Here is a 24,492-nt window from a genome sequence, read left to right on the forward strand (position 1 = left end):
ATCGAGTTTGGACGCGCCTCGCTCGCTGGAATGACGTCACTGTTATTGGAGAACGTAAAGTAACCGATCTCATCCATCGATGACAACAAATTTTCCAGATATCGATATTTCGGCTGTTGTAGCGATTTCGAGTACACGTACACGTTCTCGAAATGTACACCGTGTGGACATTCCAACAAATTTATCAGAACGTTGGTTTTACCGCAGTTCGACGGACCGCAAATGATGGCGCGTATAGTATTCGGCAGCATCGCACCATGCTTACGCCTCACCCTGCCGTCTCCCATCGATTGTAATTTATCGTCGTAATTCGTTACGCAAATCGTCAAAGGTTGTCGCACGAATCTCATGTTTTCCGAATCTGATTACACATCGGAATCGAACGTCCTATTTATAGGTGTGTGAGTGCGGTGTACGATCTATGGAAATACGCCTTTGTATATTTGCACATGCGTGATAAAGGTGTGTGCGTGTGTTTGTGAATGCACCGCACGGAGAAAGAAACGTATGCGCGCGTTCGTGTGTGCTAGAGAGAAGGCGCTTGATAGAAAAAGACGTGTATGTGTGTGTGTGTGTGTGTGCTAAAGAAGGCACTTACGCATGTGTATACGTAACAGAGAAGACGGTTACACGTGTATGCGTGCTAGAGAAGGCATGAGTATGTGCGCGTATGTGTGAACACAGCGTGTAGAGGAAGAAGCGTATCGATGGTCGTGTCTAGAGAAGACGTGAGTATGTGTGCGTATGTGTGAACACAGCGTGTAGAGAAAGAATATCGACATCAACGGTGCGATATCGCATATCGACCACGACGGTCGCGTGCTAGAGGTGTGTGTGCGTGCGTGTGTGCGTGCGCGAGTGTGTGTAAACGCAGTGTATGGAGAAAAGGAATGTATCAACGGTCGTGTGATGAGGAAAGCATGCAGGATTGAGGGGTGATTAAAAAAGATATGCAATATATCTATTATATATATATATATATTTAAAATATTAATAATAGAATTATAAACTGTATAAAATAATTATAAAACTAAAAAAAGACACTGTATAATTTATTTAAAAATACTACATATAACTATATCTAAATATAATCATAAAATATATCTAAAATAATATAAAATCTAAAATATAAAAAGTACTATATAACTATAAAAAGTATATAATTTTTTTTTTTCTTAATTTCTATAAAAATATATTTTCTATTTGATCTAAAACGTAATTTGCGTAACCATTATAATCCCAGTTTTCCGGTTTTTTTTGCTTTTCCACCACCTCCATTCCGAATAAATATCGTAAGTCAAAAATATCCTCGTAGTTGTAATTGTTGTCATCTTCAATATCCCCCCATATCCAGTCGTGATATTGTCGATCTATCCGGCGGCTGCCTGCACCCGCAATCGGTGCTGTTGGATGTTTACGTGCTGCGGAATGGATATCTCGGTTCTTAACATTACGTTGCCGGAACACATACACTAAAACAAGCACAAAGTATATTATTTAATTATTTATTAAAAATACGCACTATATACGTTGAAATATAAAAATGGTACTTAAAATGATTGCAGGCAAATCGATGTATCCCGCCGGGTCTAACGGGGGAAAAGTTGTTGGATGGCGACGAGCTGTGCGCACCGCCTGCCGGCTATGGATATATATATATCCTATAGCCGGGAAACTTTCTGGAAGTGCTATTTGCACCTCTTCCTCACAGCAAAGGCACTGCAAAAATGAATTAATATTAATATAAATAATATAAATTAATCTAAATGATATAAATTAATATAAATAATGTCAATTAATATAAATAATGTAAAAATAGGTAAGAAATACTTACAACCAGTGCCATTGTTTCGGAATTGTAAAAGTCCATTGTGTCTTTGCAAAACTTCAGACTGAACTGACGGTCAGTCCGGCTTCGAAGGCTACTATTTATGATTTTGGTACTTATCATCCCCACGCTGCGGAGATGTCACTTGAGCCTATTGTCGATGCTCGAGTAAACTATAGCCCTGTGACGTTTCACTCATGGCTTGAAAACTATTTTTTCATAATAGTACTCGCACGGTTTTTTAAAGCGAATAATAAAAAAAATTACTAGGAAACAAAAACCTCGCAGGAATCACTATTTATAGGCATGCAAAATCGCGCATCGCTCAGTAGCAAACATGTATCTCATACTATCACATCCCTCCAATATTATAAATTTGAGCGCTGAACAGTTACAATTCGTACCAAAGATCGTTCTGTTACGCGAGTGCGCCAACTATATCGAACACGTGTGGGACAAGCTCCCGGAATATATAAAGACTGATTTCGAAGTTCAACAATATCGTCGCTGCAACGAGCATTATAATCAGCCGTGGCAGCAAACGCACATCGACGGACCCGCGCCGTTGATCAAGAATTGTACCGAATGCCAGCTGTCGCAAAGGTAAAAAGCGGCTGCGGTCATCTTTTGAATCGCGCGATAAACGCGCTTCCATTCGAGCTACATATTTCCGGTTATCAATTTTGCGGACCGGGAACGCAATTGGAAAAACGATTAGCTAGAGGCGATAGGGGTATAAATCCGCTGGACGCGGCGTGCCGCGAACACGACATTGCGTATTCTCGCAGCAACGAGCTCACCGACAGACACGTGGCGGACGAGATACTCGCCGCGAAAGCACAAACACGCGTAATCACGAAAGACTCGGCTCTCGGAGAAAGAGCAGCCGCCGCTGCCGTCTGGGCAGCCATGAAAGCCAAGTCAAAGATAGGTATGGGCATGAAGAAGAAAAAAAAGGTAACAAAAAAAAACGTATACTTCCGACAGCGAGACGAGGCGGCATGTTACCAATTTTACCGATGTTGGGCGCGCTCGGATCATTGATCGGCGGCGCAGCCGGTGTGACAAAGGTGGTAAACGACAGCAAAGCTGCGCGACGTCAGCTCGAGGAGCTGCAACGTCACAATCGCGCAAAGGAAGGGCGCGGAGTATATCTCGCCCCGTACAGAGGCGGACGAGGGCTGTACCTCGCCCCGTACAAGTACGGAAAAGGTGTAAAAGCGAAACGAAAAAATATGTCAAAGAGGCATTAAAAATACCCGCAGGTGTGACGACGAACATGCAACTACATCAATTGGCAAAACGATTGTCTATCCCGTATTTCAGAGGAGTGTTTATGCGTAACGCGCTACCGACGAGCGGTGCGCGTCAAAACAAGAGCGGTATCGTAAATCTGGACGATGCGGAGGGCCCCGGTACTCACTGGGTGGCATACGCAAAGAGGAGAAATCACATGGCGTATTTCGACAGTTTCGGCAATCTGCGGCCACCCAGAGAACTCGTACGATATTTTGGGGACGATGTGACAAAGATAGAGTACAATCGAACGTCGTATCAAACTTACGATCAAAGGAATTGCGGACAATTTTGTCTGCTATTTTTACACTCGATTTAAAGACCGACGTTGCGCTGTTTAATCTCAGTATTCGTTCAAACATGCCGCTGACATTTACGCTGAGCCGCAAGAGCAGCATTCTCGCGGCAAGCTACTCTCCGGCTATAGATTTGAGCGACGACGATTACGAGCTCGGTTTAGCGATCTTTGAAACATATAACACGATACCGAACGTGAATGCTTCAAACAATAAATTTTACTTTGGCAAAGACAACGCGGAGATTACGATTCCCGAGGGATTGTACGAGTTGCAGGCCATTAATGAGTTTTTGAAACGTGAGATTTCGCAAATACGTCCGCAACGTGACGTCGCGGCTGAAGATAGTAATGGTGGAGATAAAGATCCGATTACGATCCGCGCAAACTATAATACGATGAGATGCGAGATCAGATGCGCACACAAAATAAATTTTGGCAAACCAAACAACATCGGCTCGCTCCTGGGATTCACATCGAAGCGTATACTAGAACCGCGAATATGGCATGAGTCGGATGTGTCAATCAACATAATGAACGTAAACATTATCCGCGTAGAGTGCAACGTGACCGCGGGCGCGTACAGCAACGACAAAAGCGTGCACGCAATACATGAATTTTCACCGAACGTTTCACCTGGATATAAGATCTCGGAAAGGCCGTCGCAGATCATTTACCTGCCGATCATCGTGCGGAGCGTTACGAATCTGACGATACGCGTGGTTGACCAGAACGGACGATTGCTTGATTTTCGAGGAGAAGAAATTACCGTCAGATTGCATGTGCGACGACAGCTGCAACGATAACGCGAACGTGAGATGCTCGTACTACACGCGTCGGAACGCGCCAGAAAAATAAACATCTTTACGACGAAAACACCAACGTTACAGCAGTCATCCGATACTTTTGCGACGACATTCGATAATATTCGATCATTCGACTGTTCCAAGGAAAAGAGGCTCACCGCGTCGAACGTTGAATATCTACAATCTCTGAGATTTGCGGTGCGACAATGACGGATATTTTAAATATCGAGGACGAGCCGATCTTTGACGATCGCATCGTCAAGATCGAGACTCACACGTACAATCCGTTCGCCAACACGACGTTCGAATACAACGATGAGATAAGAATTCCTATACAACAACAGGATCTTTACACGTTACCGCACGAAAGTTTTCTATACATTGAAGGAAAACTTATAATAAAGAAACCAGTTGCGGGATCTGATGTGACATTGGCAAATAATTGCGTCGCGTTCATGTTCGATGAGATTCGATACGAGCTCGACGGTGTGGAAATTGATCGAAACAGAAACGTCGGAATAACCAGCACCCTCAAGAACTATGTAACTATGTCAGCCGCCAGAAGCGTAATCGCGAGGAACGCCGGCTGGGATCCGTGGAATCCTCCGAACGGATACTTTAATTTTTGCATACCGCTCAACATACTGTTGGGATTTTGTGAAGATTACAGACGCGTGGTGATCAACGCTCGCCATGAGCTGATTTTAATACGCGCGCGTAACAATAACAATTGTCTGATGGAAAGTTCAGAATTGGAGCCGAAGATTGAATTACTCAAAGTTCAGTGGCGAATGCCGCACGTGTTACTGAACGAAATAAATAAACTGTCGATGCTGCGTGCTCTGGAAAGCGGGCGATACCTCAGCATGGCATTTCGCTCTTGGGATCTATACCAGTATCCTTTATTGCAAAGCACAACCAAACATTCGTGGGCCATCAAGACCGCTACTCAGCTTGAGAAGCCTCGATACGTCGTTTTCGCTCTGCAGGCTGGTCGGAAGAATATTATGTCTGAAAACATGAGCCGATTCGATCATTGCAAATTAATCAACGCGAAACTCTATTTAAACTCGGAATGTTATCCGTACGATGATCTGAATCTGGATTTCGATAAAAATAAATGGTCGATTCTGTACGAGACGTATGCACATTTCTGTAAAAACTATTATGGATATGATTATCTCGAGCCGAATCAATCCGTCACCATGTTTCGACATAATGGTCCATTCGTGATTATCGATTGCTCTCGACAAAACGAATCGATCAAGAGCGCAACCGTGGACGTACGCTTAGAATTTGAATGCAGAGAAAATGTACCCGCGAACACTACCGCGTACTGTCTCATTATACACGATCGTGTGATTCAGTACAACCCGTTGACCAACGTTGTGCGCAAAATTACCTAAGTGCGGCGCCACTTTTTCTCCAAAACAATATCAGGATGATATAAAAATTTATAACGCGTCGAGACGGATCACAGTATTCTCAACGACATCTGTCATGTCTGTACCAACGTTCGTGGACCTGCAAGGTTTCATCGTTGGTGGAGAATTTATCGTTAAGGAATTTGCCCTCTCAAAGATGGATTTGAACTCACCCACTACATATTTACACCCACCTATCCATGGGAATACCTTACCAAGGCAGAAAGACGTCAGGTGGCGTGGTTGAAAGTGAATCATCACGGAATATCATGAGAGGATGGATTGATTCCGCACAGTATGGCTAGAGATTTAATTACCAAGGCAGTGATGGGTACAGCTGCAACCGATGATGAAATTGTCGTGTACGTAAAGGGATGTGAGAAACGAGAATGGCTGCATGACTTACTCCTGGACAAGGCGAAAGAGGAAGCTAATGTCGAAAATATCGAGGTGCATTACGAAGACATAAAACCTCTAAACAAGTTGGACATTACGTACACCTTACGTTGTCGAAATCATGTTAACAATTGCGCTTTACAGAATGTATTTAAACTGTTTAACTGGTGGTCTAGTAATAAAAAATAATTTTTTTATGTGTTGTGCATTTTTTTATATTTCCATTACCCCCGTTTATATTTCCTCTTCTCCGTTTTATTAATTAAAATAGTTTTTTAAGTTAGGATAATTGATAGGAAAAAATAATTCTAAAACGTTTATAGAAATACGTATTTATTTATTATTCAAAGCATCATATACAATATTGTCTGATGCATAAACCATTAGTTCGCAGTCTACGAGCGAAATTTTTACACATATTTCATCTAATAGCTTTACAGCATCGCACTTATTATTAATATTATTTCGCTGCAAGCAGTTTACAAATCGATTATATTTTTCTTTCACTACAAACATATCCCGCGACAATTTAAAGTATACATTATTGATGACATCTTCAAGATTTAGTAAAAATTGCACGGTCAAAGGTTTCATATACAAGGCTTTGTTATTTAATGTAAATTTTACGACACTCCCGTTATGTAACTTGATGAGTTCTATAAGAAGATTATCAATCCACAGCGATGTAACGGTGGTTGACTGCAGGAGTCGCTCAATATCCATGCGTTTCTCGATCATTATTATCCATACGTCACGTGACAGCGGTATCTGATTGCCTTTGTTGTCACCAAGAATCATCTCCACAAAAAGTTCAAGTTCCACACTGACTCCGATATCCAAATATTTGTAGGCAGTGACGATTAAAGCAAATCGCCTTCCCAGGATGCGAGGAGTATAGCGTGGCTGCGATAATGTTCTGTAAAAAGAATATATCAAGTTATAGAAAAATATAGAAAATATATAGGATTTAAATATATAGGAGATTTTTTTTATTTAAAAATACTTACGATTTATCGCACCCATCATTCTGTTGGATCGGAACGTAATAGTTCATCTCGTACGTTTCTTTCTTCAGAAGCTTCACAATCTGACTTCCACCAATTAACTGTTGCGGTAACGTTGTTGATGCTTTATCGTTCGTATTCCACTAACTGACTGATGCAATAACGTTGTCGGGAGCTCTTTTTATGTCATTATCCCCTCCACAAAATATCTCATTTTTTATCCTCCTCTACAAAATATCTCATTTTTATCCCCTCCACAAATATCTAATTTTTAACACGTTCACTGCCGATTCATTATCTAGAAATTTAAGCTGCCGACGGTTCGGCGCTCCGTGAGATAAAAAATTTGTTTATAACAAGCAGCTACCGGATATGGTTAACGTTATTTGTTTATAGCTTCCAAGAGCTGCCGAATAAATTTATCAGCTGCCGACGATTCGGCGCTCCGTGCGATAAATATTCTTAGAAATTTGTAATTGTTTATATCAGGTTGCAACTCGCATATTATTTTACTTATAAATGTTTATACTGATAAGTGACAGAAAGACCCATACCCATAGATAAAAATTGTTTATACCTAATTACTACCCTTAGTCGCAGGGTCTAATTGTTTATATCAGGTTGCAACTCGCATATAGTTTTACTTAGAAAGGTTTAAGTAATTGTTTATATCAGATTACAACTGAGATTACATAAATGTTTATACCGATAAGCGGTTATCGACTGGTATTTGATTATATCAGGTTACAATTAGCATGTTATTTACATAAAAGTTTGTACTGATAAGCGGCTGGTATTTGTTTATATCAGGTTACAACTGAGTTTATATAAAAATGTTTATACTGATAAGCCCCCCTCCCCCCCCAGACGTCATACCCCCTGCAACGTCATACCCCCCCGTGACGTCATACCCCCGTGACGTCATAAACCGCGACGTCATACCCCCCCGTGACGTCATATCCCACCCCGCAAATCTCCCGCCCCTCACCCCCCCTGAGATCCCATGGGTCAGAATTACCCTTTTATTCCTACTTTTCGGTGTATGCAGTGATCCATATCTGCGCATATTTTGTTCTAAATTCCTAAAAATGCTATAATGTGGATGACGTCTTTCGGGAAAACGCTCTGCATAAAGTGCTGCAGCTCGCCTTTCGTTTCGTTCACACTGCGCATAAATGAACACCATGTCGGTAAGTTCGTCGTTCCCGTACCAAGCCATTTTTTGTTTTATTATCTTCTTAGAATCGTCGAAATAATTATCTATCAATGTAACACAATTGTTGAAACGTAAAACAATTGAAAATTTGTATTGCGCGCTTTCTTTGCAAGACGTTTCAGGATAATTAAGCATGTCAAAACTTAAACTGAAACTTTAAAATCACTTACCTTGATGTTGATGAATATTCGTTTCAGTGCTATGATTGTCAGTCGTAATTGAGTCAATGTGCAAAATTGCAGAGTCAAAAAGTAAAAAATATAAAATGTAAAAAAGTATAAAATTTAGTTACATTGAGTAAACCCTTACGAAAAAGACACTGAAAATAACACTTAAAAAAATACTCAAGTTGAGTATAATTTGGGACAAGGGGTAAACACTCAATTCAGTGTAAACACTCAATTTGAGTGTTCGCTTTTTAATTTACTTTTAATTAGAGTGTTATTACTTTCAATTTAAATGTTCGCCATCTAATTGAGTGTTAATTTCAATGTTAATCCTAAATTTAAGAAAAACATTGAAATTAACACTCAATTAGATGGCAAACATCTAAGTTGAAAGTAATACTCAAATTAATACTCAAAGCCAGCTAAACACTCTAGTTGAATATTTATTTTAGATATTCGTTTTATGTCCATTTTTACCAATGCAGATTAATTTTAATCTTGGTTGAACTTGCTTTTTTTGCTTTGTTTTTATTTAATATCTTCTAATCCAATGTTTGAAAATGCACACTCAATATTAAGTGTATACCTTCAACCGATAGATGTTGAGTGTACATCCCCAACGTTTCAGTGTTCACACTTTATGTTGGAAGTATATACTCATTTATTGTGTGTTATATCCAAATGTTGAGAGTATACTTTTAAATATTCAGTATTTAAATCCAAACTTTAGTATGAACACTCAATCATTGGGTGTACACACTCAATGTTAGAGTATAAACACTCAATCTTTAGTGTAAATACTCAAGATTTGAGCGTATACACCTAAATTTCGGAATAAACTCCCAAAATCGAGTATTAACACTCAATTTTGAGTGTAAACTCTCAAAATTAGAGTGTTTTTTCCGTAAGGGAAGACTGAATTGAGTAAAGACTAACACACTTGATCTTGTTCGTCAGGAAAATGAGACAAAACCAAGAACGTTACATTCGATACGACAAAGTCGTAAGATAAAAACAAATAAAGAACAATAATATATACATGACAATTACAAATCTTCTATTGCTTTCAAGTTTTTACGAATTGTCCTAAAGAAGAAGATAAAATTCTACGAAGAGAAAATACTTAGATTTATGGATTTAATTTACAGATAAAATGTTAAATATATTTAATAATCTATATTGTATTGATATTCTAATTTAAATAAATTATAACTTTTAAATTTAATATTAATGGCTTTTTAAAATTAACTTTTAATTTAACTTGAGTTTTTTATCTTATCATTTGACTCTTTTATCGTTTTTATTTTATCATTTGACTTGCCATTTATAACTTTTATTGGCATAAAAATTTATTTATTATATATTTTTATTGTAACTTATTTATGATTGCATATTGATTGTGATATTTGGTATAAATAAATAAACGTATAAATACATGCTTATTTACAACAACGCCAAACTTGTCTTCTTTAATTATATCTACTTTTCCTTCACAGCGGAGCATGGACATATTAAAACAGATTGCTCTCACAATAACTGTTATATATCCGACATGTTATAGTACGGTTAGATTGTTGAATGCTAAATTACAATTAACACTTATGACTGTTATTTTATGTTGCTGGGATATGTAGATTGCATCTATGACACGGAAAGCAAAGTTTAAAGAAATAATTGGCATAATTTTCACTGTGGCTTTCACGTCCTCACAATTTATATCTATAATACATATTATTTCAATGGAAAGATAAACAATGTGCATTATAGTTACAAATCTTTTATTGCTTTCAAGTTTTTACGAATCGTCCTAAAGAAGAAGATAAAATTCTACGAAGAGAAAATACTTAGATTTATGGATTTAATTTACAGATAAAATATTAAATATATTTAATAATCTATATTGTATTGATATTCTAATTTATATAAATTATAACTTTTTAATGTAATATTAATAATGCTTTTTAAAATTAACTTTTAATTTAACTTGAGTTAATTCACTCTTAACTGAATAACTTTAACCAAGTTTTTGTTCATGTAACTATTAACTTAACTAAATTAATTTTATAAGCCATTAACTTTATAAGCCATTAATCTTATTAGTTAAAAAAATATATTAACTTATTGAACCCTGGTATTTTGCTAATACTTATTATGCTACCTATTTTGTTATTACTTATAAACGTGCAGTTTGACCTATGAAAAAATTAATTAAATTTATCTTAAATTATTATTTATCTTAAATTAATTAAAATTATCTCTGCAGGCGTACAAAGTAAGAAGAAAAATCCATGTAACTTCTCGCTTCTGACATTATTATTCAATATTGCTGCGGCGAGTATTCAAATTGATTATCTTATTTGCATGCAGTATTATTTTCTTTCGAACTGTGTTAGATTCAAAACACTTTTAAGCGCTATTCTCTTAACTCGTCATTACTACATTAAAAAAGGGATTCAGCACAAGCGCGTTGACGAAGCGCAGACTGCGGGTCGTATACAGCATGCCTACTTACAAGGGAACGGACAGAACTGTCCCTCACCGATTTTAATGAGCTTTGGATATGTTGTAGAACATAAAAAAATATTAGACTCATATTTTTTTTTATCTGCGTATCTCGACGTTTAAGGGTTGAAACCACCCCTCGAAAATAACGCATTTTTTCGTTTTTTGCGAATATCTTTGAAAATATAAGGTTTATGAAAAAATGTTCTATATAAAAGTTTTATGGCATTTTATACTCTTTACAATAGTATATTTATATTTTTTAAAAATTTTAAACTTTTTAATTTATCCCACCCCCCACCCCCTTTTTTCAACATATAAAAAATTTTGTAAGGACAAAAATTAAAGAGCATTAAAAGCCGAATCCACCCATGTATAATAACATATGGGTTCCATCATTCTCAATTATTAGCAAAACGAGATAGTAATCTCGCGCTATAGGTGCCGCGCTAGAAGTAGTGTTGCGTTATTTCTTTAGTCGCGTCACACTCAATAACTGCCACTTCTGCGTATATTTTTATATTAAAACATAAAAATGGATTAATTTTAATTATATAATACGCAACGTATTACTCGATATAAAGCATAAATGTATATATATAACAAAATTAGCATATATATACGTATGTGCCTACGTACATTTTCATTGTTACAAATGCGAAAATAAATTAATATGAAGCAAAATATTTTTTAACATTTATAACTGCAAATACAATATAACAAAATATATAATATCAAGAGGAAAATATAAAATATAAACTGCTATTATATAAATATAATAACTATTTGCATAATTATATTATTTACACTATATGCACGTAGCACGCTCTGATAATAAAGATAATATAATATATAATTTAATAAGTTTGAAATATTAATTAAAAAATATTATTAAATAAAAATGAAAGTATAAATAAAGGAAAAGTGAAAAGAGGTTGAAATAATTGTTACAAATATAATTTTACCAATATAAAATTTTTATTAAACAGAAATAAAAGAATACCAATATTTATTGCATGGGTAAGGAAAACTGCTAAAATCTTACCAAACATGTTTATAAATGTCTTATATTTATGGCACATATTCATTACAAAGATGATGTTCGTGGAAAAAATGTGTTATACAAAGCGATTTTCTACACCAAGAACAAGTTATAATGGCTATTTCGTCACAAAGATCGCATTTTACTTTAGAATTCTTTTTAAAACAAAAGTCTACTGGTGTTTCAAATTCTATTGGTATAACTTGCAGGTATTCATCGTATGCATTCTCTACGTACCCACTTTTAGTCCACGCATATTTAAATATATTTTGAAACCTGGGCGACGAGAATTGATGGTGTGTTAATGATTGTAATTTCAAGATATTATTTCTATTATGAAGATCTAAAGCCAGATTTAACAACATAATAGTATCAGAAAAGTATTTAATGAAATTCTTCCACAATCGAAATCCGTATACGTCTAATGGCTGTATTTTTCCCGTTGTACCGGCTGGAATAGTTAGGAAAACAATATCTGTTGCAGAATCTGGTTTAGTTTCTGAAACTATGTTAGGACAATGTCCACTCCACGAATCTAACAACAATACTGATTGTGGCCCGACATTCGGAAAAAATACTTCCTTTAGCCAAGTTTTTACATGATTTGATGTTAATTTGCCTGACTTTGAAGCCGTAACAAAGATATTAGGCGCGTTGAATAATATTTCTTGTACTCTCGGACCAAATGTTCCTGTAATTTCTTTTAATACTATGAAAAGAGGTGATAATAATCTACCATCAGCCGAAATAGTCGGTTGAATTGTATAGCTATGCGTGGTTGCTGATATAGACTGTACTGTAGATTCTACGTTTTTAATACCTTTTTGAGCTAAAGTACGACCAGAATGAAATTCTAACTGAAATCCACTCTGATCTGAATTATAAATATTTTCCACGCCAAATCGATTAATATAATATTTTACGTTTGCAATAAATGTCTCGCATTTATTTTCTAAATCAGGTTTTGATAATAGAGACTTTTTTGTAACAAATTTTGTTATTTTTCTAGATACAATATTATGTGCTTTTTTAAATCTTTGTACCCATTTCTCTGAAGCTTTAAATCCTGCCACATTTTCTTCATTTTGTGCTTGAGAAGCCCATCGAGCGATGTCAATGTCATGAATGATGATTTTTCTTTCAAGTGCTTCATTAAAATGATCTAATGTGTATTGAGAAATTTTTTTTAATTTTTCTGGCCTACTACCACCTTGGATGAAATAGTTTTCCCATCGTCGTAATTGTCGTATCGATGTAACTTGTCTAAATTTTTGCTTAACTCCTTCAAGCGATCTTGGTTTTGTCTTACCACTTTTCCAGTATTCCACAGCTTGCCTCTTATAGTCATTTGATATTGTTTTTTCAACTGAATCACAAATAACTTCTTCTGGAAAATAGATTTTTTCTTCATCCGCTTCTAATAAATCAACTTTTTCCGCTTCTGGCACCTCATACTCATCATAAAAATCTAAAGTTTCTTCCTCTTCTAATTGAAATTGTTCTTCATTTTTTATTTCTAATAGCATATGTTCAATTTTTTCATTCACTCGTCTTTCCTGCGATGTTATCGGAGTGTTCGGATAATCCAAACCATTGAAAGTTATAGCGAGTAAAAATATCACATTATATGGATTAAATTGCAGCATTCTGAAATATTAAAATTAAATATATATCTCAATCTTTTATTATATGTAAAAAATAATACACTTCATAATCAATAAATAGAATTGTCTTCCCTGGTGGAAATATTTTTACAATTTTTTATGCATTTCTATAAAAAATTAAAATTTTTTACAACAAATCAAAACTTTCTACAAATTAATGAAAATTGTAAAAATTCATGACAATTTGTAATTAATATAGTATTTTTGAGTTTCTACAATTTTTTACGAGCACTTTCATGAGCGACGTAATTAATTGTAGAAGTTGTACATTGTTGTAAAAATCACAACTATTCACAACTATCTACAACATTTTACGAATATTTTTATGACCGCATGTAATATATATACTTATAATATTTTTATCATTATTTTTATATTTTTACAACATATCTAATATTAGAATTGAATACGTTAATACCACTAATAAAAATATTTTTTAAATTTTTTACGCAAAAAATGCAAACACCACAATTTTTATGATATAATTACAACTTTGTACGATACATTATTTGTATGTCAAACAACGCGATTTGGGCCATGCTTGTAATATTTTATAGATTTGCATAGAAAATTGTAATTTTCTATAATATTACAACGCATCTACGAAAAATTATACTTTTCATAGATGTTTGTAATTTTTCATAAATGTTTGTAAATTTTCATAGATGTTTGCAGTTTTCCATAAATTTTTCTACGTAAATCTATGAAAAATTATAAACATGGCCCAAATCGCGTTGTTTGACATAAAAATGAAGTAGATGTATTGTACAAAGTTATAGTTAAATCATAAAAAATTGTAGTCTTCGCATTTTTTGCGTAAAAAATTGTAAAAATATTTCTACTAGAGTTTCTATGATAGTTATGTCGTTTCAAACTCTCTTGATAAAAAAAAAATAATAAGTCAAAATGAATTAAGTCACTAAAACTGAATAATAATTATAGGGAGACTACAGTCAAGACATTAAAATAAATATTTGACATTTAAAGTAAATAAAAAATAATTTTGTAAACGAAATAGTTGTGCTAATACAGATGATTACAAAAAATATGTAGAATTAATCACAACATCAATTACAACATTTATTGTTATGAAAATTGCTCTAAAAAATAATTTTTTTAGAAATATGAAATCGGAGAATAATATGAAAGATGACAAAAAATGAATGACAATGACAGAATTAAACGGCACACATTAAGAGAGTAAAGAGTAATAAATTAAAAGCAGATACTTACATGTTCACGAAAGAACAATACTTGTGACAATACACTATCCAATATACTTGTTCACATTACCAACTACGAACTGAAACGGCAGCTTCTCCTTTATATATTTATACGAATGTATATATGCAATACATTTTGCACACGACACCGGCGTATAAATTTAGCAACAATGATAGACGGATTGGTTGTTCTTGCGCAGGCGTGAGGCTTTAATAAAGTATCTATTAGTAATAGGAAGGAGATGTTTGGTCCCCATACAATTTTGCAAAAAATCTTACCAGTATTTATCAAATAAAATACAATATTTATAAATTATTCTATTTAATACGAGAAAATATACATGCGTGTTTAATATGTGAAATGTGTTCACGTCTTTATAAATTTGCAAAAAATTGTATGGGGATCAAATATCTCCTTCCTATTACTAATAGATGCTTTATTGAAGCCTCACGCCTGCGCGAGAACAACCGATCTGTCTATCACTGTTGCTATATTTATACGTTAGTGTCGTGTGCAAGATGTATGATCAAAGATCTCCTTCCTATTACTAATAGATATTTTACTGAAGCCTCACGTGATGCGCTTGCGCGAAAACAACCGGTCCCTTTATCAACAGTGATATTAAAGTTATTTGTCCGTGTCGTATGCAAAATGTATATATACATCCGTATAAATGTATTTTTAAACTTCAAATTAAATTAAATTATATACTTATATTATCTTTATTATCAGAGCGTACTACGTGCATATAGTGTAAATAATATAATTATGCAAATAGTTATTATATTTATATAATAGCAGTTTATATTTTATATTTTCCTCTTGATATTATATATTTTGTTATATTGTATTTGCAGTTATAAATGTTAAAAAATATTTTGCTTCATATTAATTTATTTTCGCATTTGTAACAATGAAAATGTACGTAGGCACATACGTATATATATGCTAATTTTGTTATATATATACATTTATGCTTTATATCGAGTAATACGTTGCGTATTATATAATTAAAATTAATCCATTTTTATGTTTTAATATAAAAATATACGCAGAAGTGGCAGTTATTGAGTGTGACGCGACTAAAGAAATAACGCAACACTACTTCTAGCGCGGCACCTATAGCGCGAGATTACTATCTCGTTTTGCTAATAATTGAGAATGATGGAACCCATATGTTATTATACATGGGTGGATTCGGCTTTTAATGCTCTTTAATTTTTGTCCTTACAAAATTTTTTATATGTTGAAAAAAGGGGGTGGGGGGTGGGATAAATTAAAAAGTTTAAAATTTTTAAAAAATATAAATATACTATTGTAAAGAGTATAAAATGCCATAAAACTTTTATATAGAACATTTTTTCATAAACCTTATATTTTCAAAGATATTCGCAAAAAACGAAAAAATGCGTTATTTTCGAGGGGTGGTTTCAACCCTTAAACGTCGAGATACGCAGATAAAAAAAAATATGAGTCTAATATTTTTTTATGTTCTACAACATATCCAAAGCTCATTAAAATCGGTGAGGGACAGTTCTGTCCGTTCCCTTGTTAGTCCGCTCTCTCCGCGCACGCACTTATTGATAAAATCGGCACGCGTTTTTATCGACGGAATAGCAACCCGTACGGATATGCAACCCGTTAGACTGCACTGTAGTCAAGTGCGACACCCTGACAGTACATGATGAATTTAGATTTTGTGCATTTTTTGTGCGCAGTAATTGTAGACAAACCGTTATTTTTGAAAACATTATCTTTATGATAATTTTTTTAAATATCTCTCATTCAGGATGTTATAAGCTGCGTTCCGATATTTACTGTCAGTACTGAAAATCTACAGTATATGTGACGTAATATATAATTTTATATATTATTATATACTACTATATACTTATATATTACTATAGATTTTCAGTACTAGCAGTGAATATCGGAACGCAGCCATAGTGTTGTCTGATTTCTGAATCAACTACGACGCGCATGGACGACTCAAAAATCGAACAGCATTGTGATATCTTTTATGAGACAATAAGCTGATATTGTTTTTAGTTGATATCATAAGGAAAACATTTTCAATGAGATATCTCAAAGACCGCTCTTAGTAGACGTCTCTGATAAATGTTATCATTTTGATATCATTTCTAAGATATCTAAATGTTTTTTTAAAAAAGTTCTCTTAGGCCAGTATTCATAGTCGGATCTTATATTTAAGATCATCTTAAGTACTGTCTTAAGATGCCATCAGCCAATCACAGAGCTGTATTAGCATCTTAAGATATTGCTTGAGACGATCTTGAAATAAAATTCGACTATAAATACCAGCCTTAAAGTTGAATATAATATGCTTATACAATATACTTATGCCTTACGCCTTAAATCTCATTGTAGACACCACTTTAGACCGTGTCTAAAATACGTCTTAATGACGTCTTTATGTCCCGATCTTGGATGCGTGCTGTCTGGGAAAATAATCGTCAGATCATGACTGAAATATGATTTTGAAATGACGTCACTTTTAGGCCATGTAAAAAAATGGTCATTTTGACGACATATGACCAGATATGATCATTTTGGGACGTCAAAATGACGTGGGCTTGCTACCTGGGATATGTATTATTAGCTGATAATGCTTTTCTTTTGCAAAAGCATATTTTAAAACCGTATTCATTACGAAATTTAACATATGATGAACGAATATTAAATTATAAAGTTAGTAAAGGGAGAAGGGTTGTTGAAAATAGTTTTAGAATATTAGCAAATAGATTTCGTGTTCTTTTATCAACAATATATTTACCAGTCGATACTGCTCCAATTATTACTTTTGCGTGTTGTGCTTTGCATAATTATCTTAGTTATGAAAATGGTGCATACTTATATGAAGCAACAGACATTGAAAATACCCATATAGCACAGAAACCTTTCAGAGATATTTCAGAAAAGTTTCAAGTGAAAAGTGAAACATTTCAGAAACGTTTCCAAATGTTTCTGAGACAGCTCTCAGACAGCTCTGAGATAGCAAAATGCCCGCGATGCTTGCACTTGAAACATTTCTGAAAGTGTACTGAAAGGTCGCTGATACATGTCTGCAACCTTTCTGAAAACATTCAGAAGTCAAGTGCAAGCATCGTGGACATTTTGCTATCTCAGAGCTGTCTCAGAACTGTCTCAGAAATATTTTGAAACATTTCTGAAATGATTTACTTTTCACTTGAAACATTTCTGAAATATCTCTGAAAGGTTTCTGTGCTATATAATAGGTGCACTACACGCAGAAAAAGGATTCGTTACCAAAGCTAAAATCTTTAGCCATGAAAGATGTGTCTTTAAGACACAATAATAAATATCACGTAGGCCCCGACAGCTTACTACGATAGCATAGGTTGATCCGTTTTCTGTCACCGTGGTCTACTTTATATAGCTTGTGAAGTGTGAATTGCATTACGAGAAAGATGCCGCGTGCGTCACCTAGTGACGGTCCGCGAACAATATATGTGCTGGATTATTTCATAAGAAAGTTTTCAAAGATAACTCAACTGAAAGTTTTCAAGATAGCGTGTGTGAAAGATGTAACAAATAACTCAACTGAAAAATTTATTAAATTATTTTATGTAAAAGGTTTTGGAAATAACTCAATTAAAAAGTCTGTAAAAATATGTCAAATAAAATGTTTTAGGGATAACTCAACTAAAAGTTTCAAATTTATTGCATGTGAAAGATTTCAGAAAAAACTCTTTTGAAAGTTTGTTAAATTGTTTCATGTGAAAGGTTTCAGAAATAATTAAACGGAAAGGTCTGTAAAAATATTTCATACGGAAATATTTGTCCGTATGCTGCAGTAGAACCACGTCGCGTATATAGACATCCACCAGCCTTTCCAGCGTCTTGAGAAGAAAAGACGTCAGGCTGATTGGACGAAAATCCTTGGCGGAGCTGTAACCCGTTCTTCCCGCTTTGGGAATGAACACAACTCTCGCCTGCCTCCAAGCCCTAGGTGTATAGCCCAGTGCCAAACAAGCCCTTAGCGTCCGCGTGAGCGGCCCGGTGATCTGCTCCAGCCCCTCCTGGAGAAAAGCCGGGAAGACCCGGTCCGGCCCAGCTGACTTAAAGGGCTTGAAACCTCTTACGGCCCATTTGACCTTGTCAGGCCCAACGATTTTTGCCGCAAGAGACCAGTCTTCTCCTCGTATCCTACGGAGATTTGAGTTTCCCTGGTGGACGTCTCCCTCTGGGCCTCCGCGGAAGCCCGGAAAGTTCGACTCCAGCAGGTGTTTTAGGCATCGCTCTCCAGACGCCATCGTCCCATCGTCGAGCCGAATGGCCTCCAGAGCCGCGTCCCGATCTCTGGCTAAGATTCTGCTGAGCCTAGCGGCTTCAGGTATCCCCTCTACCGACTCGCAGAACCTCCTCCAGTTCTCTTTTTTCGCCCTCACTACAGAGTTTCTATAGGCTTTCTGAGCCCTTCGGTGAAGGTCCCAGTCGGCCTGGCGGCCCGTGTTCCTGGCTTTGTTCTAGGCACGACGTGCAGCACTTCTGAGCTTCTGCAGCTTGGGGTTCCACCAGGAGACTTCCTTCGTGTTTCTCACTATCCTCTCTGGACAGTTGTTCTCAAAGCTGCCAATGAGAACCCTTTGCAGGTGCTCGACGCACAGCTCGATCTCTTGCGGGGTCCCATGTCTTTTGGGAAACTCCCTGAGACCGACAGCCAGGTCTTCTCGAAATGAGTCCCAGTCCGTCCTCCTTGGATCCCTCACTGTTCTCACCTTTGCTTGCACCTTGGCCAGTCTGAAGGTGATCTGTCTGTGGTCCGACAATGAGGGCTCGTCAGAGACCCTCCAGCCGGTCACCTCCTGCACTACCTGTCTTGAACAGATGGTTAGGTCTAGGACCTCCCTCCTCACCGCAGTGACAAAGGTAGGCTCCCTGCCTCTGTTAAGAATCTCTAGGTCTGTGGACACCAGAAATTCCAATAGCTTCTCTCCTCTCCTGTTGGTGTCCGTGCTTCCCCACACCGTGTGGTGCGCGTTCGCATCGCACCCCAGTATGAGGGGAAGTCGCTCCTTCTGGCAGAACTCCACCAGTCGTACCACCCGGTCCGATGGCAGCGGATCGCCCTCCTCATGTGGGAAGTAGCCTGACGCCACTACCATCCTCATCTTGATTCCGGTCTCGCTGGCGTCCTCAATCACAACTGCTACCAAGTCCCTAGAACAGAAATCCGGCAATAGCTGGCTCTCCAGCCCTTTAACGGCCACACAGGCCCTGGGCCGGTCTTCGTGTGGTGGCCTGAACAGCCTACCGCACCCCGCCAGACCCCTAATACAGCCTCGGACCAGCCAAGGTTCTTGTATTAGTGATATGGCTGTGTGTACCCCAGCTTGGCGCCTGGCAAGAACAGCCGAGGCTCCTTTGCTGTGATGCAAGTTGATTTGGGTGAAGCCCACCCCGGTCAAGCCCACTATGAAGACCTTTGGATCGAGCCCCTCCCTACCCGGTCAAGCCCACTATGAGGACCTTTGGATCGAGCCCCTCCCTACCCTTTCCCGCCTCCTCTTGGGATGGACCGGTCACTTTAAAAGTGACCTGGTCCATCCCAAGATGGGGCCTAAAGTCCAGCGCCTTAAGCCTATTGACGCTGGACTGGGGGATGCCGAGAATGAGATTTCTACCTTCGCAGGTAGCCCCTACATTCTCAGCATAAACACGCCAGCCCGAGGTGACGATCCCCGGATTCTGCCGCTCCAGCAGCCCCAGGACCGCAGCCGCGCCCACGGGAGGTCCCGGGACCCACACCGCAGCTCTGTACTGCTTTTGCAGCACCTCCAGTCCCGCCACCCTGAGCTTGGCGCCCTCCCACGGCACGATGCCCCCGATCCGGCTTTCGAGCCATTTCAGGGACTCCGCGTCCGCGCACCTCACCACCGCAGCCCCCCCCCCCCTCAGAGGGGTGCTGTCGAATCTGGGCAGGGTACCTCTCGGGTCCCCTGGATCTGTTTGAAGACCGCACCCCTCAGCTGCGCCAACCGCTCAGCCGTCATTGCAGCATCAGGGTACCCCTCCTCGACAATCACCCTCGTCAGAGGGTCAGCGGCGTCCACGTAAGCATGGGTCCCCTGGACCCTCTGCTTCTTCTTCGCTCCTTCCGCCGATTGTGGGGTCCTATCGGGGTCCTTCCGGCGTTTATTGCCGGAGTTCCCCTGAGGCCCCCTAACCGGCGTCTAGAAGATAACCGAGGACGAGGAAGAAGAGGTCCCCGGAACGGCCGGCGGAGGCCCAATCTCAGTCCCAGCCTGAGCTTGGGACTGAGCCCCCCCTTCGCTTCCGAGCCCTCCTCCTCTTCGCGGCTCCGGAGAGTTTCTTTTTGCAAAGATCCTCTTCCTTTGCCGGTTCGTCCGTTGCGGCTTCGGTGCCTCCCGTGCCCCCAGGGGCCCGCTCGGCACTCGAAACCACTCCCCCCTCCGCGGTCCCGGTGTTTCCCGTGCCCCTAGGGGTCCGTTCGGCTCCCGATCTCGCTTCTTCTACCCTTCCGGAGTCCTCGGTCGAAGCCTCCATCGGGGTGTCTTCAGTGAGTTTAAGTTTAAGTTTGATTTCATCCTCTATTTTGTTCCCACGAGCAGCTAGGGAAACATACGGTCCACCCACGCAGAGCCCCGCATGCGTGGGTAAGGCTAAATACTCTGGGGTTTCGCCTGGTTCCCCAGAGGCATCGTTCAAGATACTGCCTCCCCAGTGCCACGCAGCCCTCGTCACGATAGCTTCCAGCTTGGCTTGGGTCAAGTTGGTCCGCGGTATCGGCTTTCCCCACCCCTGGGCAGGGTTTTACTTCCGCCGGGGCAGGTTATAACCGTTACTACCCGGACGGTCCGCCCCGGCACGCGGGGGTTTAGGCCCGGACCGGGGTTTCCCATCCGGGTGTCCTCCTATCCGCCACCCGGAGACGCGCCCGCTAGGCACTCAATCTACGGGTTGGCAATTGTTGCTAAGCTTGCAAATATTTCCCGCGCGCCGGATGCGCGCAAGAATGACCATATATGGTCATGCGGAGGGCCCGATGCCCCCACTAATAATCAAATCCGCGACACTATTTAAGCTGCTGCCGAACAGCGGCCCGGGGGATCAGTGATTAGCAATCAAGCCGATACGTACGGCCCGCACGAGTAAATTACGAGTTCGGGACTTAGCCGCAAGCAAACCTCGAGCGAGCGAAGAGACGACGCGCTAACTCCGAGTCACGCGCCGTATCTAATCAAGTGTAACCCGACGCGGCACCTTCGCCGACCGTCGCTATTGTACATTATAAACTAAATAAACCTTTTTATTAAATTCACTTAAAATCAGTGAGTGAGTGATTTGAGGACCCTGCCAACAAAAGCCGCCTTTTTCCGCGAGTTTCTACTCCTTGGGCAGCAACGAATCCCTAAAGATCTTTTGTCGCACCGCAAGGTACGGCAAAAACCATTTGTTGTACCGCAAGGCGCAACAAAGCGTTAAAATGCTATCTATGATACTTTTTGCCTACGATATCAAACTTATTTTATTACACCTCAAAATTGGTACATATATGTTTTTGGGGCTGCGAAACACGAATTTGAGGTCAAACTGAACATTCAATAATCACAATTTATTATAACATTTATTATAAGAGTACTCTTAATAAATGTTATAATAAATCGTGATTATTGAATGTTCAGTTTGACCTTAAATTCGTATTCCGCGGCCCAAAAAACATATATGTACCCATTTTGAGGTAAATATGTTTGATACCATAGGCGAAAAGTATCATTATAGATAGACATTTTAACGTTTTCGACGCTCTATTTCTATCCGTCATTTTGTATTTCAACTCTATATCAATAATGCCGCAGCACTACGTCAAAGAGCAAACCTTAACGAGTAAAGTAAGCCAAACAAACTTAAAATCGGTTGAGAATTGCACTGTAGGTAGATTTTTGTCCAAAAAATGAGCTTTTTTCCCACTGTGCGCCGTCGCGTTGATAATAAATTTTGTTTTGGAGCCGTTCGGATCATGCAAATTTTTAAGTATTCAATTGCGTTGACGAGATATCGTTTCTTTAATGACAGGTTTTATCTGACGGTGCACGTGCAGAGGGCCTTTACAAATATCCGGTTCTTATTTATCTTAAAGTTAAATGATCCTCGACGAACCCATAAGCAATACTGGTGGTAAAGATATTAAGAACTTAGGATTTTTAATAATTCGATTGCCTATGCGTTCGTGCCAAGAAGAAAGTTAAAATATAGTACTAGATGTAACTTAAAGTGTATTATAATATTGATATATTTGTGTAAACATAATTTTAAAGTAAAATTAAGTTAGCGTTTAATATTTTATAGCGATCTCATATAGCACAGAAACCTTTCAAAGATATTTCAGAAAAGTTTCAAGTGAAAAGTGAGTAGTTAATACTATGACAGTTCTAACTACGGGGCTCCGAGGGGGGTGCGGGTGTGCGGGGGGTACCGGTAGGCGCGGGGGTATGACGTCACGCGGGGAGGAGGATCTCGCGGTGCGGAAATTGCTGACGCGGTATTTTCGGGTCCGCGACCCGGGAGCGGGAGAGAGGTGTGCGGGGGGTACCGGTAGGCGTGGGGGTATGACGTCACGCGGGGAGGAGGATCTCGCGATGCGGAAATTGCTGACGCGGTATTTTCGGGTCCGCGACCCGGAGCGGGAGAGGGGGAATCGGGGTCCGCGACCGCCGCCGCCGCCGCCGCCGCCGCCGCCGCCGCCGCCGCCGCCGCCGCCGCCGCCGCTGTTGTAGCAGCCATCGCCGCGGTGCTCGCTCTCTCCCTCTATTCCGAATCTGTCTCTCTCTCTCTCTCTATCTCTTTCATCCGTACGCGATATTTCCAGCCATACAGTTTTATCATTCTCTCGCTCTTTCTCTTTCATTCGTTGCGTTCTTTCATATGCGGTTACATACATGCGTTCCCACCCATCTTATCTATGTACCTCCTACTCGGTTCTGCGCACGCCATTATACCGCAAAGGAATAGGGAAGAGAGAAAATAGTTATAATAATTATTTATAATTTTTTTCATTTATTCCTTTTGTAACGCGTCGTATACAATATTGTCTGATGCATAAACCATCAGTTCGCAATCTACAAGTGAAGTTTTTACACATATTTCATTTAACAATTTGACTGCATCACACTTGTTATGAATATTATTTCGCCGCAAACAGTTTACAAATTGATTATATCGTTCTTTTACTATATGCATATCATCCCATAACTTAAAATATGCATTATTGATCACATCTTCAAGATTTAGTAAAAATTGCACAGTCGATGGTTTCATGTACATAATTTTGTTATTTAAAGTGAATTTTATGATACTCTCGTTACGTATTTTAACGACTTCGATGAAAAGATCATTAATCCACAACGATGTAGCGGTTGTCGACTGCAGGAGTTGCTCGATATCTGTCCGTTTCTCAATAATTATTACCCAGGTATCACGTGACAGCGATATCTCATTGCCCTTGTTGTCACCAAGAATCATCTCTACAAAAGGCTCAAGTCCCACACTGATTCCTATATCCAAATATTTGTAGAATGTAGTCGTCAAAGCAAATCTCCTCCCCAGAATGCGTGGAGTATGACGC

General features: G+C 38.6%; 3 protein-coding genes across 3 annotated transcripts; 1 reads left to right on the top strand and 2 right to left on the bottom strand.

The window, feature by feature from the left end:
* Positions 1 to 4,431: 4,431 nt before the first annotated feature.
* Positions 4,432 to 5,631, top strand: LOC118647256. The gene has a single exon (XM_036291785.1). It carries the CDS (start codon positions 4,432 to 4,434, stop codon positions 5,629 to 5,631), a length of 1,200 nt encoding a protein of 399 aa, XP_036147678.1.
* A 747-nt stretch (positions 5,632 to 6,378) lies between these two features.
* Positions 6,379 to 7,221, bottom strand: LOC118647835. The gene is made up of 2 exons (XM_036293497.1): positions 7,053 to 7,221; positions 6,379 to 6,961 (listed from the first exon to the last, which is right to left on the bottom strand). The coding sequence occupies exons 1-2, from the start codon at positions 7,097 to 7,099 to the stop codon at positions 6,379 to 6,381; spliced, it is 630 nt and encodes a 209-aa protein (XP_036149390.1). The 5' UTR covers positions 7,100 to 7,221.
* Positions 7,222 to 11,890: 4,669 nt separating this feature from the next.
* On the bottom strand, positions 11,891 to 15,079 carry LOC118646411. Its single transcript, XM_036289200.1, has 2 exons — positions 14,874 to 15,079; positions 11,891 to 13,623 (listed from the first exon to the last, which is right to left on the bottom strand). Exon 2 carries the CDS (start codon positions 13,620 to 13,622, stop codon positions 12,006 to 12,008), a length of 1,617 nt encoding a protein of 538 aa, XP_036145093.1. The 5' UTR covers position 13,623; positions 14,874 to 15,079; the 3' UTR covers positions 11,891 to 12,005.
* Positions 15,080 to 24,492: the final 9,413 nt, after the last annotated feature.

Source organism: Monomorium pharaonis, chromosome 1, assembly GCF_013373865.1.
Source record: "Monomorium pharaonis isolate MP-MQ-018 chromosome 1, ASM1337386v2, whole genome shotgun sequence".
In the NCBI taxonomy this organism is placed as follows: domain Eukaryota; kingdom Metazoa; phylum Arthropoda; class Insecta; order Hymenoptera; family Formicidae; genus Monomorium; species Monomorium pharaonis.